The sequence below is a fragment of the Lissotriton vulgaris genome, chromosome 7 (assembly GCF_964263255.1).
Source record: "Lissotriton vulgaris chromosome 7, aLisVul1.2, whole genome shotgun sequence".
NCBI classification, from domain to species: Eukaryota; Metazoa; Chordata; class Amphibia; order Caudata; family Salamandridae; genus Lissotriton; species Lissotriton vulgaris.
The window spans coordinates 154,727,539-154,743,108 of NC_141695.1; the positions used below are offsets into that span (position 1 = coordinate 154,727,539).

The following is a 15,570-nucleotide window of genomic DNA, read 5'->3' on the forward strand; positions in this document are numbered from 1 at the left end:
GATTCGGTATGTTTTACCGACTTTTTATCTACATTGCATTTACCGATTCGAAAATACTGAATCGGTAAAATTCTGTATTTTCGGTAAATTACAATTACCTACATATGGTCCTCAGTCTTTTATCTCTCTCCTCCTTCTTCTGGTGAGAACTGTGACCACCTCTTTGGGAGTCCCCCCCAGATACCTTTTTTGACACTCGAGTCATGAGCCAGAGGTACCCCTCCTCAGCAAGCTTTCTATAGTGAGTAAGCATGATATCAATCAGGTGTTGGTGCAGCGATGAAAAGCAAGTATCAGGAACGTGCTCCTTCAAAAACAAGTTGTACAACCCTTCATAATCATTAACTTTGCTGTCCCTCACCCAGCCCTTTGGTGCCTTACCAGCATAATCCAGAAAATCTAACCATTGTTTATGCAGAGAGTTTTTGATTGCCTATACTTCCCCGATGCCAGCCCAAACTTATAGACTAAAATGGTCTTTATGACAGCATAATTGGTCTGATCCCTCACTTCTAGTATAAGGAGCGTGTCCCTCCCCATTGTGGGCATTCACCGCCAAAGATGACCCCACCCCCTGAACTGCTCTGAGACCCTGTGCACTTTTAAAGCCACTTCATAAGATCACAACCATTTATCTATGTCATCTCCCTCTACATAATTTTGCACTATATCTTTTGTGATATGGAATCTGTACTCATGTTCAGACACTGTAGTTATGCTGCAACCATTTTTTTTTTTTTTTTTTTTTTTTTTGTATGTTCTTGTATAGCGCTCGACTACCCGGAGGCATCTCGGCGCTTGCCTTGGGTACCCGTCCTGGCTTTTCCCTGTGAGATAGCCCCTAACAGGCATCCCCAAGGTGAAAGCCAGGCATCCCGCCGCAGGGGGCAGTTGTGGAGATTAAGCAAGCTTAATGCCCAGAGTTGCAGAGTGTGAACCCAAGATTAGGTCAGGTCACCGAAGCGAGAATTATCGAGTCCGTGGACATTTGAGCTCAAGACCCTGCCGCGTCGGGAATTGAACCCTGGTCCCGGGTCTGACCTCTGCTTCAGGGTCTGCCTGCTCTAACCAGTGAGCCACACTTCTCCACACCAGTGAGCCACACTTCTCCACGGTTGCTATCTAGCTCTCTCAAGCTTAGCTCATGAACGATCTTCATTTCCTCCATGGCCAGCCTCATCTCCTCTAGACCTTCCTCTTTCTCAAGCCTAGCAAGGGAGAGGGTCTGCTCCTTGCCCTTCTTCATCGTCATAAGCTCTAGCTTTAGTTTTCTCTCCTCCCTCTTGTCCACCAGATCCTCCGGTGGATAGGAGTTACAGTGCTGCCTGCTCTAGGGTGGATTGCTATTTCTGGTTAAAAATGTTCCCCCCCTAAATAGGCTGCCTGTTGTTGTTAGAAATTGGGTCCAAGTAGGGACCACTATCCTAGTCAGGGTAAGTCAGATACACACCATAAATTAACCTGTGCTCACCCTCTGGTACCTTTTCACAGAGCAGGGAAGCTTAACTTAGGAGGCAATGTGTAAAGCATTTGTGCAACACTTATAACTGTAAAATTGTGAAAACCCCACACAAAAATGATCTGCATCAACATAGAGCTCAATTCAAAACACGACCAAAATGACAAAGATTTAGGGGCATATTATCAACAATAGGTGGATATTCAGGTTAAAACCCTATCAGCGATAATGCCTGAATATCGCTAGATTCCCAGCGATATTCACACATTTCGCTGCTGTATCCGGATATTTTATCGCATTTGATATAAATGTTGTGAATAGAACGTTATCTCTGCGATAAAATCCGGTGATGCACGGCGATAGAACAAATTTCCCTAAGCTTATTTAGCGATAAATATCGCTAGTTGTTGTTAATATGCCCCCCAGTTCTTAAAAGAGAATAGAGCCAACCGAGGACATCTGGTCATGCGTTGACTGGGGTAAATGCACAAGTTCAGGCTGACCACGAAAGAGCACAGGTCAGATACAAGGACTAAACCTGTCCCACTAAAAAACTACCTTTGGATGGAGGATACATCAACGTCAAAAACACGATGCGAGGAGCAGAGGAGGCAATACATCAGTGTTGATCACTTCAGGTGCATGTGATGTGTTGGTTCTAATCCAAACTACATACATTAAAGGGGACCCACGGGCAATTTACAGTTGTAAATGCGACAGGACAAACTCTTTATGACAATACATCCTCAACGAGCCACACAGCAATGTTTTTGCCCACAGCGGCAATGCAGCAGCATCATAACAGGAGGCAAGACAGCAATCAAGCAATCAATCAGGGACTTTGTAAACCACAGCTACTCACCCATGAGGGTCTCAAGGAGCTGGGGGCAGCTCCATTGGGTGCTGAGGTCATCTGAAGAGCCAGGTCACGTGGTCCTTTCTGAACTGGAGCAATGTAGGGCTTTGCCACAGGTGAGGGGGTTGTTCCAGATTATGGCTGTGAGGTAGTAGAAGGACCGTTCTGGTATTTTAGATGGGTGGGATGGTGGCCAGAGAGAGGTCTTTTGATCAGAGGTTTCTGTTGGGTGCGTGGAAGGAGAGGCAGTTGTTTAAATATGCTGGTCCTATATTGTGGATGGCCCTTGTATACATGCTTGAGGAGCTTGAAGTTTATTCTTCTTTCGATTGGAGATTGTGGAGATGTTGGGTTATGTCGTTGTGAAGGGGGATGTTTTTGGTTGATTCTCATGTAGAAGGCGTTGCCGTAGTCCAGTCTGCTAGTGATGAGGGTGTGCATGACCATTTTTATGGATTCAGAGGGGATACATCTGAAAGTTTTTTCAGAGTATGCGGAGGGTGTTGAAGCATGCTGGGGATAGGGCATTGATCTCGAGGTTCATAGTGGGTGATAAGTCCAATATAATGCCAAGGTTTTGTTCATGGTCTGTCGGGGCGAAGGAGATTTCCGAGGGCGAATGGCCTTCATGTTTTGTCCCATGCTGAGGGTTTGGAGCCAAAGATGAGAACTTCTGTTTTCTCAGAGATGAGTTTCAGTCAGCTCTTCTTCATTCAGGTGGCGACGGCTATCATCCCTTCTTGGAATTTGTGCCTGGTGATGGTGGGTTCCTTGGTGAGGGAGAGCGTGAGCTGGGTGTTGTCGGTGTAGGATACGATGTTGAGCCTGTGGTTTCTGATAATGGCTGCGAGGGGGGCAATATTGATGTTGAAGACGGTGGGGCTGAGGGGGGTTCCCTGGGGTAATCCAAAACTGGTCTCAGTTGGTTCTGAGAGGTAGGACGGGAATCTGATTCGTTGAGTTCTGCTTGTGAGAAATCAATCAATCAATCAATCACAGAATTTGTATAGCCCGCTACTCACCCGTGAGGGTCTCAAGGCGCTGAGGGGGGGTCGCTACTGCTCCATCAGCCAGGTCTTGAGTTGTTTCCTGTAGGACAGGTGATCCAGGGTCAGCCATAGGTGAGTGGGGAGGGAGTTACATGTCTTGGCTGCCAGGATTTCCGAATGCGTGGGACGGAGGCGAGGGTGGCGGATTGGAGCTAGCAGGTGGGTGTGTAGAAAGTGAGTTGGCTGTTGAGGTACTTCGGGCCCATGTCGTGGAGACCCTTGTGTGCATGGGTGAGGAGTCTCAACGTGATCCTTTTGTTAACGGGGAGCCAGTGCAAGTCTTTCAGGTGGGTAGAGATGTGGCTGCAGCGAAGGATGTCCAGGATGAGTCGTGCTGAGGCGTTCTGAATGCGCTGGAGTCTTTTCTGGAGTTTGGCTGTGGTTCCAGCAGAGTCCAGGATGAAGCCAAGGTTCCGTGCGTGGTCCGTTTGTTTGGGTGCGCTGCCCAGGGCAGGGAGCCACCAGGAGTCGTCCCACACGGAGGGAGATGGTCCGAGGATGAGGACTTCCGTCTTGTCTGAGTTCAGTTTCAGATGGCTGATCTTCATCCATTCTGTGATGTCTTTCATACCTTTCTGGAGGTTGGCTTTGGCGGTGGTGGGGTCGTTGGTGAGGGAGAGGATCAGTTGGGTGTCGTAGGCATAGGAGATGATGTTGAGGTTGTATTGGCGTGCAATGGCTGCGAGAGGGCTCATGTAGACGTTGAAGAGGGTGGGGCTGAGTGAGGATCCTTGCGGACACCGGAGATGATTTTGGTGGCCTCAGAGCAGAACGGGGAGGCGGACTCTCTGGGTTCTTCCGGCGAGGAACGAGATGATCCACTCTAGGGCCGCTCCTTGGGTTCCGGTGTTGCTGAGGCGCTGTATCAGGGTGCGTTGGCAGACGGTGTCGAAGGCCGCTGAGAGGTCCAGGAGGATGAGGGCAGCCGTTTTCCCGTTGTCGAGCAGGGACCTGATGTCATCGGTGGCTGCGATGAGGGTGGTCTCGGTGCTGTGGTTTGCTCGGAAGGCGGACTGTGAGGGGTCGAAATGAGCATTTCATGTTGAGGGCCTTTCCTCGGATGCTGGGGTCGTGAAGTCTGGTGGTTAGTGTGCAGTGGGAGACGGTGTCGAAGGCAGCTGGGAGGTCCAGGAGGCTGAGGGCTACCATTTGGCCCTGTTCGAGGAGGGCACAAATGTCGTCGGTTGCAGCGAGTTGGGCGGTGTCAAGTGCTGTGGTTGCTGCAGACTCCAGATTGGGAGATGTCCAGGACATTGTTACCGTCAATGAAGTTTGATAGCTGTTTGTTAACAGCCTTTTCGATTACCTTGGTTGTGAAAATAAGCAGTGAGATGGGCCTGAAATTCTTGAGTTCCATCGGGTCTGCATAGGGTTTCTTCAGGAGGGGGTTACTTTCGGCATGTTTCCAGTCATAAGGGAATGTGGTGTCTCGAGGGAGCAGTTGATCGTCTTGCATGGATCAGGTATGATGGCTGTAGTGGCCCTGTGGAAGATGTGGGTGGGACAGGGGCCTGAGGGTGCTTCAAGTGGGTGCCCTTCATGGTCTTTAAGGTGTCTTCTGTCGTGAGGAGGGTCCAAGTGAGTAGGGTCTGTTGGGTGGCATCACTGGGAGCGGGGCCTAAAGCGATGCTGAGATCTTGGTTGTCAAAGTTGTTGTAGAGCATCCTAATATTGAGGTAAAAAAATTTTTGGAGTCTATTGCAGTGATCCTGGGAGGTTGGGACGTCTGTTGTTTTGCTGACAGGTGTGGCAAATTACTGGATGATAGAGAATAGTTCTTTTGAAATGAGGGCTTTGGTGCGGATTCTGTGTTCGAGGTAGTGTGGCTGACTGGTTAGAGGAGGCAGACCCGAGAGCAGAGGATGGCCCGGGACCAGGGTTCGATTCCCGGCACGGCAGGTTTCTGGACCAGGGTCAGCGGACTCGATAATTCTCTCGCCTCGGTGCCCACTCTGATCAGCGATCACACTCGGCAACTCTGGGCATTAGCTTGCCTCATCTTCACTAACGGCCCCACCAGACCGCCGGGGATGCCTGGTCTCACCCTGGAGATACCCATTAAGGGACCATCTCTCAGGGAAGCCAGGAAGGGTTTCGCAGCGGTCGAAGCACCTTGGGACCCTACGGGTAAGTAGTGCGCTATATAAATGCCTATACATTTACATTTACATTTACATTTTACATTTACATTCTTCTTTGTGGATTTAATGGGTTGGTGGTGTACTGTGGTAGGTTTTGTGTACGCAGAGCGTGTTTCTGGGGCTTAGCTGTTCCTCCATGTCTTTTTGAGTAGTTGGCAGGAGCTCTTGGATTCTTGGATTGCAGGGATGAACCAGCTTGCTTTCTTGTTGTGTTGTCCTGTAGCTTTCTTGAGGGGGTGAGTGTATTGGTGCAGTTAGTGATCCAGCAGTGGAGGTTGTGTGCCTTGGTGTTATTAGCGTATGGCATCATTGGAGGTGGAGTGCTGGTGGAGGTGAGCTGTTCTTCTGTGACTTTGTTTCAGCTTGCTTGATTGAGTGTGCTTGTGTACGGTGGGTTTTCTGAAGGAGAAAGGGATGCAGTGGAGGTCCATCCAAACGATTTCAGTGTTGTTGTTGTAGGAAATGCTGTTTCCTTCTGCGAATTTGGAGTTGAGTGTGTGTCCTACTGTGTGCGTGGGGGCAGTGCCAAGTTGCTTTAGTCCTATAACGGCAAGGTTCTCTAGAAGGTCGGTGGTGTTGAGTTCATCGTGGTTGTCCTGGTGGAAGTTTAAGTCTCAGAGTAGTATGTAATCTGTGGAGGCGAGGGTGTGGGGTGCGATGAGGTCAGTGATGGCATAGGTTAAAGGAGCATGGGTGCCAGGCAGCCTGTAGATTAGGATTCCACAGGGAGTCATTTTAGGGTTGGTCTGGATCTGAAAGTGAGATGTCCCATGGGCGTCGACGCGTCTTCCGGATCAGTGGTTATCATGTGGAAGGAGCTTTTGTGGACGATGGCGATGACTCCTCCTGGGCTGGTGGGGAGTTTTTTTCTCAGGATATTGTGTCCGTCTGGAATGGCGGTTACGATGTTTGGCGCGGAGTTGGTGTTGGTCTAGGTTTCTGTGAGGAAAGTGATCTTGGGTGTGTGGGTGTTGAGGAGGTCCCAGATTTTGATGGCGTACCTGTGTAGGGAGCACATGTTGAGGAGAATGCAGTTTATTGGTTTGCGTGCGATGACGTCCGGTAGGCTGGGGGTTGCTGCTGGGGTCTGGAGGTTGGTGAAGGTGCAGCATCAGTGTCGGCAGAAGATCGGCCTTGGGTGAGATCGGCCTTGGGTGTTGCTAAGCGTCGAAAGCTGACAGTTTTTGTTGTGTCCAGGGTTGAGAGCACGGAGGGTGCTGCAGTCGTAACAGAGGCAGTTCAGAGGACCAGGATCCCTGGCACTAGTTGAGGTCTGGTCGCGGACGGACACATACAGGTTTGCTTTTTGCGTGCCTTGAATTGGAGGTCGGGGGAGGGTGGTCAGCTGGGAGGCGGGAGCAGGAAGGACACACTGGACGGGGTGGGGCCACGGGGGTAGCAGCGGCGGGTAGCTCGAAAAGACGGAGCAAAAGAGAAGAGAGCAAGTATAGAAAAGAGAGAGCAGAAGAGAGTCAATTGGTTCTGAAGATGTAGAAATGCAGGTTCAGTCCTCTCCAGTCCAGAAGAATCCATCAGAGTGACAGTCCTTTCAGTTGCACAGCAGTTCATCTTCCTGGCAGAATGTTCCCAATTCCAGAGGTATATTGAGTTGGTGGTGACAGGAGACCTTTATTTATATCCAGTTGTGTCTTTTAAGTGGGGGAGACATCAAAGACAGGCCTTTGAAGTGCACAATGTCCCTGCCCTCACTGCCCTTCCTGCACTGGCTCCAGACTCTACAGGGGGGTTGCAGCTCTTTGTGTGGTAACAGGCACATCCCAATCAGGTGCAGGTGCCAGTTCCTCCCTCTAATCGTGCCCAGGATGACATATTAGGATGGTAATGATTGATCAGGATGTGGATGTCACATCAGGCTCACCTAAGGTCCCTTTGTGTGTGGCTTTCTAGAGGAACTGTACAAAGCCAAAGGGTTAAAATAAGAAAATGCCACCTTTCGAAAGGTGGAATTTTCGGACTTGCAATTTAAAATCCAACTTTACCATAAGTTGTGATTGTAAATTGTGAGTCCAGAGACACCAAACCTGAAATGTCTATCTTTTCCCAATTGGAAATTAAACTTATAAATTGTAATGAGGCAATCCCAATGTTAACCTATGGAAGGGATAGGCCTTGCAGTAGTGAAAAATGTATTTAATAGTGGTTTGCTACCCGGACACGTAAAACTTAAAAGTACATGTACTGCTTTTTAAATGCAGTGCACCCTACTGTTAGGGTAGTCTAGGGCCTACCTTAGGGGTGACATTTGTATTAAAAAGGAAAGTTTTGGCCTGGCAAGAGGATTAACTTCCCAGGTGAACATAGATTACACACAGACTCTGCAATGGCAGGCCTGAGACATGTTTAAAGGACTAGTGAAGTGGGTGGCACAATCTTTGCTGCAGGCCCACTAGTAGCATTTAATTTACAGGCCCTGGGTACATGTAGTGCACTTTACAGGGGAGTTATAAGTAATTTAAATATGCCAATTGTGGATTAGCCAATGCTATCATGCTTTAGGGACAGGGCACATGCACATTAGCACTGGTCAGCAGTGGTAAAGAACCCAAAATCCTAAAGCCAGCAAAAATGAAGTCAGCAAAAGAGTGGACCAGAAGGCAAAAAAGTCAGGAAGCCACACCAAAGATGCAAGGTTTAACAGCTTTGACCTTGTACTCTTAAGTCAAAGTGTTTTATTGACTGAAGTGTGTAGTATCTTTGACTGCTACTTTATTCATTGGAACTCTGGCCATGTAATGTGACATCATAGAACCTGGTTTGTGAGAAAGTTCCAGCTGGTCAGTGCTGGTTCTCTGCTGTGATTGGTCATCCTCATGCAGGATATATCTTATTTTTCGTTGTAGCCTATATAATTAAATATTTATTAGTTTCTGTACACACACCTCATTTCAAATTCTATTACCAATACCCCCAGAATCGGCAATACCGAATCCAGTATCGCCATCTTTTAATGAGTCCCTATAAGCCGTTGATAGAAACATCACATCGAATATTGAAAACTCAGACGTAACGACATGTTTTTCTTTGCAGTATATTCCCTGCAGTGTGAGACGTGCTCCATCAATGGGTCTGCCATGTGCTCAGGACCTTCCCAAAACTGTGCCTCTGATGTCACGATGTGCATAAAATTAGTGGAGACTACCATAATTGGTAAGTAATTTGAATAAATGCTGTGATATGATTCTGGGCACCCTGGTACTTTTGGAACATGTTTAATGTGAAGTAACCATTTCTTTCTACAAATGAAAACATTCATACTGAGGATCATGAATTGTATTTTTAGAAGCATCCTCAAAATTTCGTTTTTCCAGAGGGTTGTAAATGGAGGAAAGTTGAGACTTATTGGGAACATTTTGTCTAACTTACTGACATTATTCCTTGACACCCCTATAAGACTGCAAGTTCTTGCCAACCAAAGACTTAAACCCCACCCCTTTTTCAAGACCTAGACCTACAGTCAGAGCATCTACCTATCAGACAACCAGACCAGAATGAGCTACAGAGAACCAAACCTACAGTCAGATCAGCTCCGCTTATTGATCCAGAGTATGATGAACTCCCTCTCTGAGGGAGCTGCGAACCAGACCTACAGACAGATCATCTCCCTTTCATAGATACAATACAGACCACAACGGGCTCCCGAGAACCAAAGCTACAGTCAGATCAGCTCTCTTTTATCAATCCAGTCAATGATAAGCTCCCTATTTGAGTGAGCTGAGAACCAAACCTATTATCAGATCAGCTCTCTGTCACAGATCCAGACTATGATAAGTTACCAATCTGACGGAGCTGTGAACCAAACCTACAGTCAGATCAGCTTCCAATCATAGATCCAGACTTTATTAAGCTACCTCTCTAAGGTAAGTAAGAAACTGACCTTCAGTCAGATCGGATCCATGAAAAACATCCAGACAATAATACGCTCCCTCTCTGACGCAGCTGAGAACCAACTCCAGACAGATCAGCTCCCTTTCATAGACTCAGACCACAATGAGATCCTGAGAACTAAACCTACAGTCTTAACAGCTCCCTATCACAGATCCAGAGAGTGATAAGCTCCCTATTTTAGGGAGCTAAGAACCAGACCAACAGACAGATCACCTCCCTCTTACAGATCCAGACCACAATGGGCTTCCAAGAACCAAACCTACAGTCAGACTATAATCAGTTCCTTCTCTGAGGGAGCTGAGAACCAAGCCTACAGTCATATCAGCTCCTTTTCATAGATCCAGATAATGATAAGCTCCCTATATTGGAGCTAGACCTACAGATAGGCCAGCCCCCTTTCATAGATCCAGAGCACAATGAGCTCACAAGAACCAACCTACAGTCAGATCAGCTCCTTTTCATGAATCCAGATAATGATAAGATCCCTCTTTCAGGGACTTGAGAACCAAACCTACAAACAGATCAGTTCCTTTTTGTAGATCCAAACTATGATAAGCTACCTCTTTGAGGGAGATGAGAACCAAACCTACAGACAGATCAGCTTCCTATCATAGATCCAGACTACAGTGAGCTTTCCCAGAACCAAACCTACAGTCAGATCAGCACCATTTCAAAGATCCATACAATGATAAGTTCCGTCTCTGAGGTAGATGAGAAACAAACCTTCAGTCAGATTAGCTTCCTGTAATAGATCCAAAAAATAATAAGTTCCCTCTCTTACAGAACCAGACCTACAGACAGATCATCTTCTTTTTATAGATGAAGACCACAATGAGCTCCCAAGAACCACAATTACAGTAAAATCAGCTCCCTTTCACAGATCCAAACAATGCTATGCTCCCTCTTTGAGCAAGTTGAGCACCAGGCCTACAGACAGGTCAGCTTCCTTTCATAAATCCAGATCACAATGAGGTCCCCAGAATCAAAGCTAAACTCAGATCAGCTCCTTTTCATAGATCCAGACTATGATCAGCTCCATCTCTGAGGGAGTTGAGACCCAGCCCTTTGCCAGATCTGCTCCCAGACATTATTCCACACTATGATGAGCTATCTCTCTGAGAACCAGACCTACAGACAGATCTGCTCTCTGTCATAGATCTAGACCACTATGAGATCATGAGAACCAAACCTACAGTCCGATCAGATCCTTTTCATACATCCAGACAATGATAAGCTCCCTCTTTGATGGAGCTGAGAACCAGACCTACAGACAGATCCTCTCTCTTTCATAGATCCAGACTACAATGCGCTCCCGAGAATCAAAACAACAGTCAGACTAACTCCTTGTTATAGATCCAGACTATGATAAGCTCCATCTCCGAGGGAGATGAGAACCAGACCTACAGTTTATCTCCCTTTCAGAGATATGGACTACAATAAGCTCCCTCTTTGGGTAAAATGAGAGCCAGATATATAATCAGGTCAGATCCCTCCCTGCAATCTAGATCTATGATCTGCTCCCTCAGAGATCCAGTCCACAAAAGACAACTTTTTAAACTTTCAAAAAATGAGCAGACTCTCATAGCAGATAGCCTTCAGAAGGAGGTGGTAAATCAAAATTATTGAAATATGTTGAATGATTTTAGCAGACCATGGATGAAAAATAGATAACATTTCTGCCTGCAAAACTTGACGAAAGAAAAAGGTTTTAGAAATATTTTATCTCCTATCCAGCATCTTTTAAACCAAAAATGAGAGCAGCATCAAATCATCTTGAGGGATCAGTGACAGAATATAAAAACATATAAATATTGCGTCACACAAAAATGGTGTCACAAATATTGTTGACATATAAAAAAATATGGATGACATAAATATTGTTTACACTAATATCGTTAAAAAATGACAAAATATCATTTTTTGCATAAATATATAGCTAAAAAGAGTAAAACTTAAAACCTTTAATACATAACTGTAATATAATGTATGTTGTACAAAATTACTAACATTTAATATTAAAAATAAATATATACTTATATAAACATACACAAATAAAAACATAAATATGTATGTTTATATATACATATCTATAACAAACAACTAATATTAAATACATATAGTTATATTATATATTTTTTTGTGTTTTTTATTTACTAATGTAAAAAGCATATGTATATATGTATATATTTCCCCAAGTTATGTTTACTTCAGCAACAAAACAAGTGCAGACTGCAAATGCGGTAATATTTTCCTTATTCTTCCGTCAGCTATCGCGCAACCCATTTCGGTCATCTCAGCGACCTTGGTCACATGTCATTACCTTGTATATGTAGCCGGGTCGGAATTACAAGCAGCGTAGCGATTACTCAACATAAGATACGAAAACCTAAACAGCCCTGAACAAGTCGAGGGTAATCCCCAAGTGATGAAACACGTGTTGGCTGGACGTTTTTGGTTGAATAAAAAGACGAAGAAAAGTCTTTATAAGACTTTACTAGTGTCTGTGCACAAATTGCATGAGGAACTTTTACAGAACACTAACAGCGTGTGCATAGGATTTTTTGTTACAGCTACAAGTAGGATTCTTTGATCCTTCACAAGTTAGGGGTTGCAGGATGTTTTCCCCTACCTTTTGCACTGCACAATCTATCAGAACAACGTATTACACACAGATATGGACAGGCGCCATCACTCCCTATACAACTAACATCCCCACATCACTAAGGAATAAATATACTATTTCCACAGAAGGGGTAAATTGTACTATTCCCACACCAGACTGTGAAACAATAGGAAAAACATAAAAATTATTCATTATTAAAACGAATTAATAAGTAATTAAAAATGTGTAATTAATTAATGATTTCATCAAAATCCCACATTATACTCCCTCAGACATGGCAACACACAATTAAAATGTAATTATAATAGAAAACGAAATCAACATATTAAGTAATATATAAAATAATTATTAGAACATTATTAAAATGGATTAGCTAATTATAATGAAATAACTTCCCATCCTATACCCCTACAAACAACACAACATATAAGTATTAATACATTAAATGTGTTTTTAAAAATGAATAATTAATTGAAGATTGATTATTACTTTATTTACATCCCATCCTATACATATACAAACACAGCAACCTGCACTTAAAATATAACATTAAAAAAATTAACAATTTACCTAATGAATTGTCAATTAAATATTTACTACCAAATTGATAATTGCTGAATTATTACCAAATTAACTAAACACCCTGTATGTCTTACATACACAAAAGTATACACCCAGAGTAACACTAAAAATATATAATAATCACACAGTTTACATAATTAATTATCAATTATGAATGAATTAATAAAATGTTACTTAATTAACTTCCCACCCTATATACCTACAAGCAAAGAAATCAGGACCTGATTTATAAGTTACAACATAAAATAAGTACACAATTTACATAATTAGTTAATAATTAAATAATTGATAGTTATTATTACTTAATTATACGTAACTAACTTCCCAGCCTGTACCCCTGCAAACCTTACAACCAACTACAACATTTTAAATTGCTATTACCAATTTTATTAAAAAATTATAAATAACTTAAAGTTAAAAACTATCATTTAAAATTCCTAAAAACAATTACACACACAATATATAACATATACAATTAAAATATGTACTAAAACACATGCAAATAATTTAAAAAACATATTTTTTACAAAAATATTGTTGCTAACAATATTAACAACGCCAATAATATTGCTAACGATCATAAATCAATATTTATAGCCACTATATTTCTGCATCAAAATATTAATGTGTCACAATATTAAAAATATGATATTTGTTTGCCTCGATATGTATGACTCAATATTTTGGCCAACTACTGCTTCAGTGATAGAATAGCTTTGGGAAATCACAACACAAGTAAAATCAGAACAAAATTTATAAAAATAGAGTAAATTGTGATTAATCAAATGACCACAAAACGAAATAAATCCAACCAGAAGAATCAAAGCTGTGATTATTCAAGTTTTTCAGTGAAAAAAGTGCCTAAAAGATCAAAGCAGCAAATATGGGCATCTGGTTGCACAAGACCAGATCATAGTTAAAAGTTAAGTTCGACCACGATGGAGCACAGATCGTTAGAAGGGGTGGATTAGGCCCAGTCTTAGGTTACTTTTGAACTTGAAAAAGAAAGGTTCCTGAGGAGGTAGGGTTCAGTGGAGGCAGCAGGTGGTGTCTGTTGATGAAGCTTCGTTGTTGGGAATGCACTGAATGAAGTTGTATAGAAGGTTTTTTCTTCAAACATGTACAACTTTTTGGAAGTCGGAAGACTCCATTGGGATGAAGCTGCAGGCTGTAGCTGAGGAGAGCTCCACAAGGAGCCAAAATACAGCCCTGCTGAGCTCCTTTCCCTAACCAAAAGTATGCAGCTCATTCTCATTGGTCCATTAGAGAGATAGGTCTTGCAGAACTGACAACTTTAAAACTTAGACCTACATGTCCTACTTTTTAAATACAAGGCAAACTGTCCTCTAAGCCTTTAGGGCCTTTAGGTACTTCTTTCGGGGTGACTTATGTGTATTTAAAAGGTGTATTTTGCCATGGCGAAATTACAGTTTAAAACTGCACTGAGGGTTGCAGTGGCGGGCCTAAGACAAGCTTTAAAGTACTATGAGACAATGAGTGCTGCAGGATCACTTGTAGCATTTAATTTACAGGCCCTTGACACATGTAGTACCATTTACTAGGGATTAACAAATAAATTAAAGAGGCCAATGTTTTAGCGAGAGATCACAAGCACTTTAGCACTAGTTAGCAGTGGTAAAGTGCACAGAGTCCTAAAGCCAAAGAAAATGTATTAAGCAAAGTAGAAATGACGAAGGCAAAATGTTTGAGGTGACTATGCAGAGAGGGCCAGGTCCAACAATTATAAGCACGGATCTAACTCTATTACCATCCATACCCTTCTATTTTGTCATTGACTCGCATTTTAAATTCAATATACTATTAGTATTAACAGAAATCTTATTCTGTACTCTACGGCGTTTACGGAATAGGACTAGTTTCTGATGTTCTGCTTAGAGCGCTACAACACCTTAGGGTATTTGTGCGCTTTATAACATCTTTTTTCATGTCATTACTCTGTTGCAAAATTTCAATTAAATAAATATAATTGTGTTAATACAGTGTTGCTGCAGCACTTACCATAATCCATACCTTTTATTGGATTACTAACCTTAATCCAAATTAAACCAAAGTCTATTGACATAATATACAACCTAATAATTGGTTGATTTTTATAATCCTTCTACTAAAGTTTATTTTCCTTAAAAGTTACTTTTCTGGTGTTTTGAACAAGGTGATGGTACAAGGGAGTAAATGCGGACAAAGTGCAGGTGTACTCCAAGCAATCAGAGAAGTGCATTTCAGATGTATTAAAGACGGCGCAGTACAGTCAGTTTAGACCAAGTTTAAAGGATTCTTGGGGGTTCAGGTGTGGGCGCAGGGTCCTAAGGTTGTATTAGTACTTAAAGGGCATATGTATGAGAGTGTTGCATGATGTTTGCACCATGCAACATGGGACATGAATGACGCAAAGATATAAGTCAGATTTTTAAGTCGCTTTGTGTGGCTCAAAAAACCTAAAGTAATAAAAAGCAGTGCAAATCGCATTTTGCAGCACACATAGAAAGAGAAATGTCCCTTCATGCACAAAATCAATCATGCATGAAATGCAGGCACCTTGGTGCAAGGGATGCCTGCATTGGCGCTAGGCAGCCCAATTTGCACCAGCACAGGGGTAAAAGTCAGGGGCATTCCTGTCCTTTCCCAGTGATGCAGAGCAGCACAGGAAGACGACTTGCTGCGCTGCGCCACTTTTTCATCAATTTGCCCGTAAGTTTGAAGTGTTATTCCTTGTTCATCACAATATGACAGATCATGGACTCGTATCACAGGATCTCGTGGGGGTAACACCTGTAACATGCAAAAGTGCCTCCAGACAACCCCAGAGGGAAATAGCAGGTGTGGTATTTTTTAAAAGAAGCTATACATTGCCTAAGAGTGTACCACTGTAAGTGACAGCGTTCACTAGTTTAGTTGAGAGAAAATTTAGGGATGACTCCAATCTTACCAAAACT

At 43.3% G+C, this 15,570-nt stretch overlaps 1 protein-coding gene across 1 annotated transcript in view; it reads left to right on the forward strand.

The window, feature by feature from the left end:
- LOC147701039 (protein RoBo-1-like) overlaps positions 1 to 15,570 on the forward strand; it is a 55,823-nt gene that overhangs the window by 26,309 nt on the left and 13,944 nt on the right. The window contains exon 2 of the mRNA XM_086929299.1: positions 8,554 to 8,673. Within this exon, the coding sequence (XP_086785425.1) occupies positions 8,554 to 8,673 (120 nt within the window). The remainder of the gene's footprint in view (positions 1 to 8,553; positions 8,674 to 15,570) is intronic.